The following is a 4,873-nucleotide window of genomic DNA, read 5'->3' on the forward strand; positions in this document are numbered from 1 at the left end:
AATATCAAAAAGTAAGAGCAGAAAAAAAAATGTAGAGCAAAGTTAAATAGTAGCAAAAAGAATTGCAAAATGAAGTTGAAAGCCTTGATAGAAATTGAGTATTTACAAAATCAGCCTGAAATCGTTGAGATGAAACTAATGAAATTAATGATGAAAATTTGAATAGCAAGCAGAAAAAAGATGCAAACCAATAAATATGCGTGAATAATTCCAAAGGATTTCAATTAAGAATTCATATATAACCAAAAGAAAATGCTATTATAGGTAGTGAGTAACTTTCCAAACATGTACCAACATATAAAATATAGAAAAAATTGAATATAAATATTTAAGCATTATTCTTAAGATATATAGATAAAAGCGATATCATAAATACAAAATGTATAAGAGTATAGTAAAATATTAGAGAGAAAGGAAAGTGAAGGGAAAAAACCCCAACATAGATATGATTGATTTACAGTTGATGAAGTGGAACTTCTCATGCCAATGTCATCATACTTTAAAGAGCATGAAGTACTCCATCTGTATCTCCATACACACACATCACATGCCCAATTCAGACAACATCAGACCCACTCAATAATTAATCCACATGCCAAAGTATGGACCAAAATGTTTGCCATGGATCACTGACAGACCAAATAATAGTCCCACATGATCCAACTGTTTTTCATGAACAATTCATTCTATTTACTGTTTTGGTACCACATCTCACTTCCTTGGCATAATAAAACCCGCAGTCATTCATTTCCAGTTCATCATATTTATATGAGCAGCAGCCCTATGCCTTCACCTATTGCTTCAAAACAAAAGAAGAGGTTCATTCATCACACTAAACTAATCTCTGTTCCCCTTCTTTGCATAAATACTAATAAGAAGCTTCTTTTTGTATGTGAGATTCGTCATAGTGAGCTAATATCTCTTCCCTTTTTCTGAATAATATTGACAAACTCCTTTCTCTTTCTATTGATTGAAAAGTTCCTAAGTTTTTATTGGTATTTTCTGAAGTATCTATCCCTTCTTGAGATCACTTTGGCATGGTTCGAATTTTTTGGGCAAGTAGGAGTCGATAAAGAAATGGCGAGGAAGTTTACGGACGTGTTCGATGACAAAATTCTCGAATCAAAGAAGCCGGCAGGTTGCATTGGTGGGATATTTCAGCTGTTTGGTTGCCAGCAGTTTTTTCATGGAAGGCAACTCAGTGAGCAAGGCAATAGGAGGGATGCTTCTGGTATTTATAACTGTCAATTTTCTTAGTTTTTTATTATCATAGACAAAACTAAATAAATAAATAAAAAATGCTAATTTTAAACAGAAGTTAAAGTGTGGCAGTCCTCAAGATATGGTGATGCTTGAGTTAACTCTTTTTTAAGAGTTTAAGAGCAACAAGACACATTTTAAGAAATATTGTTCCGTATGTGGCTGCTGTCACAACTTGACAATTTTCAAGTTATAATTCTTAAACAGTATAAACTTTTTTTAGGTGTGCATTCTCTACTCTCTCCTATTGTAATATTGGTCATAATTTTATGTTTTCCTAAGGTTTAAGCTAAGTGCTGTTTTCTAGTAGCTCAGGACTCGAACTCGGACTCATTAGCTCCCTAGCTATATAACTCTGAGTTTCCCTAACTCCGGTCACTCTAGCTCTTAGCTCATTTCTTTTTACCCTAACTCTGTGGTTCCAAAAGAATATTCATTTTATTTCCTACCAAGAGCTATTTAATATACACTGTGGACGGATAATATTAGTGAAAAATTAGTAACATAGGTAACAATTAATCAAAGCAAAAAACACTAAATCTATTGCCTCACATAATACTCAATAAAAAAATGAAGAGAAATCATATAATATTAGGACAAGACAAATAATAATGATCATCATCATTATCCTCATCACACAAGTAATCAAACATTATGAATCCTACCTTTTTTATGCAACTAACATAATTTACTTGCATAAGGTGTATATAATTGGCTCAGTTAATATAAAAAACTTTTTTTGACAACCAAAAAAAAAGTGATGTAGAATTTCTTGATTATAATTTTAGGGAATAGTTCAATCAATATTCTTCGCTTCTATCTTACAAAGATGTATTCTGATTTATAAAAATTATGCATGAAATATGAAGCTGAGTTGTTAAATTCTGTTAAATAAATCCTTTTTTTTTTTGTTCGTTCGTTAAGATCTTTTCAATTCAATTATGAATTCTTGAACTAAAAAAAAAGCATTCAGTACTTTCGATTAAAGTGAATACCAACGGCCAAAGCCTAATCTCTTCTCCAGTTATAATGTTAGAAAAAATTTTAATAACATTATAGATTAAGAATTCTAACATAATTTAATTAAACTTGTTGAAACTTTTGTTACTTCTTATTTTGTTTACCTTCTAAGTTCCTAACTTCCGTTTTCATGAAAAAATGTGCAGCTCATGACTCAGTATGCCCCAGCATTAGCTCATCATCTAACTTGGTATGTTACTGATGCTACGATAACAAACCAATTTTAAACCAATATATACATGAGAAATCCGTAACTTTTAGCATAATTACTACAGGAGAAAAATCAAAGCAGGAGATCTCAAGATAACACTAGATATTCCATGGAGTCATCAAGAACCTCTTTCTCATCAACGTTTACAACATTTTCTTCATTAGAACACAAATCACCTCAAGAAGAATCAATAAACACACAGCACACATTTTTACCAGGAAGCTCACCAATGAACTCGTCAAGAACAAGAAGCGCAGGCACCAATAAATCTCCTGATTTCAAAGAAGCTATCAGGGAGTCTATTTACAGAGACTTATGTAGTGCTAAAACGAAGGAAGACAATAAAAGGAACAAAGTGTTCAATTCAATTCACTCCCCTAGACCAATGGAACAATCTAAAGATAGGGATCTTAATGAATCATTCAGCAAAATGCTCAAATTTAAAGTCTGTCCTGAGAGATTTTCCGAAGGTCGATCGCCTCGATTCTCTTATGACGGAACAGAAATGTCACGGATACTCATTGACATGAAGGAATATGATAATAAACATAATGGACTCTCAAGGCTTTCATTAGACAGCAGAGAATGTTCGCTAAGGTGTAATTTAAGCCCTAAAATCAACTCTGCTGTAAAAGAATCGGATACTGACGCCGAGAAGAGAGCACCTGCAACCTTGAATCAACTTCAGGATCTGGAAAATAATGAAAAAAATTCCAGCATTGTTGCAAAGATTATGGGTTTGGAACCTCTAAATTCAGCTGCACAAAATAGTATCCGAAGCTATGATCCCTACAATAAGCAGAACCAGGTTGCAGCTCATGAGAAGACCTTGCGGTCACCAAGAAACATTGCCAAGCCTCCGAGGAGAAACAATCCACACTTGGATTTACTTTCCAAATTTTCAAATGAAGAAACTCCACAGATACTGATAGAAAATGTAGAAGCATATATGAATCAGAAAATTGAATCAGTTTTCAAAAAGGCCGAGAAGAGAATACAAAAGCTTCCATGCCAACACTCCTGTAAGGAACTCCAGGATATCAAACGGGTAATATCAGCAACAAAAAATATTGGCAGTATGAAACTAAGTTCAGTCAATTCACCGAGCATACAGTTCACTCCACCAAACTACAGAACAAACGAATTAAGCATAAGAGATTTGAAGTGCCCAATTGTGATCATGGAACCAGCTAGAAAGCTAGATGCTACTTTCTCCAAAGTCATAAAGCTTGAAAGGCATCCAGGTCTTGGAACGATTAGAACAGGCGACTCAAGAAATAACAGAAAGAAGGACTTTTGGAAGAAACAAACTAAAGCAGACAAAAAATTAACAGAAAAAAAGATAAAATGTAGAGGGCCATACCCATTATTGAAAGAATCAAATGAAAGGCCGGTAATTAACACTGTGAGCCCAAGAATGCAGCACATGAAGCCTGACCTAAAGATAAAAGCCACTGCTACTATTCCCTCCTATGATTTGAACAAATCCCCAAGGCAACCTGAAAAAAGCAGATTATTAGAATCGGTTTCTCCAAGATGCAAACTAAGAAAAAAACTAAACAAGTTACAAGATCTTGAGCTTCATAATTCAGTTGAACAGGTGAATGTCAAGGTCAATAACTGCATTGAAGGGAAAGGGAAATCTATTTTACTGCAAAAAAACATTCAAAGTTCAACGGTAAAGGTCGGCACTGGAGCAGTTTTGGCGTCCGAAGCTAAGGTAACTGTGCTTAACTTTAATCTATGCATCCAGGATTCTACTCTGAATGTCAAATTTCAACCATTATTATCGTAATGTTAAATTTCAATCGGCGGGCAATACCCCAATGAGGTAGAAAATATATTGCAATTAATTCATTTACACTACACACTATTCTTCATTGTTTAAATCCTTTTACTGACAAATGTGGCGCACTGTATGAAAATTATTTCCCAACATATGAAATGCTTACACAGCTAGACACCTGCACTAAAAACACAGTTCAATAAACTTTCAAATTGTTGTTCTTCTGCTGAAAAATGTAGCATATTCAAGTTCTCTTCCCGATTTTCAATTAACCAATGATTTGAAAATCAAACTGAAAATTGAACTTAAGTAGAAGAGGTTCACAATTGAACTAAAAATTGAACCAAATAATGCAATAAATATTCTAATTAAATTACTATTATTTAAATAATCAATATGACGCATTAAAAATATTTTCACCAATTTAATATAAAAAATTAAATTTTAGAACTCTATACTCTTGCATGTTTTAAATGCGATTTTATATTAAAATATAGACTTAAGGGGTATTTACATACAGAGTGCTTAAAACAGTTAATAGTACATATCTCACACCCAAATTTTAATATTTACATCCACTGTGCCCCATTAATAGA

At 33.2% G+C, this 4,873-nt stretch overlaps 1 protein-coding gene across 1 annotated transcript in view; it reads left to right on the forward strand.

Annotated features, from left to right (window-relative positions):
* Positions 1 to 869: 869 nt before the first annotated feature.
* LOC110019526 (protein LONGIFOLIA 2-like) overlaps positions 870 to 4,873 on the forward strand; it is a 16,362-nt gene continuing 12,358 nt past the window's right edge. Inside the window, exons 1-4 of the mRNA XM_020717217.1 lie at positions 870 to 888; positions 1,009 to 1,231; positions 2,427 to 2,470; positions 2,556 to 2,828. Of these exons, the coding sequence (XP_020572876.1) occupies positions 1,078 to 1,231; positions 2,427 to 2,470; positions 2,556 to 2,828 (471 nt within the window). The 5' untranslated portion in view covers positions 870 to 888; positions 1,009 to 1,077. The remainder of the gene's footprint in view (positions 889 to 1,008; positions 1,232 to 2,426; positions 2,471 to 2,555; positions 2,829 to 4,873) is intronic.

Source organism: Phalaenopsis equestris, unplaced genomic scaffold (assembly GCF_001263595.1).
Source record: "Phalaenopsis equestris unplaced genomic scaffold, ASM126359v1 Scaffold000061, whole genome shotgun sequence".
Classification (NCBI taxonomy): domain Eukaryota; kingdom Viridiplantae; phylum Streptophyta; class Magnoliopsida; order Asparagales; family Orchidaceae; genus Phalaenopsis; species Phalaenopsis equestris.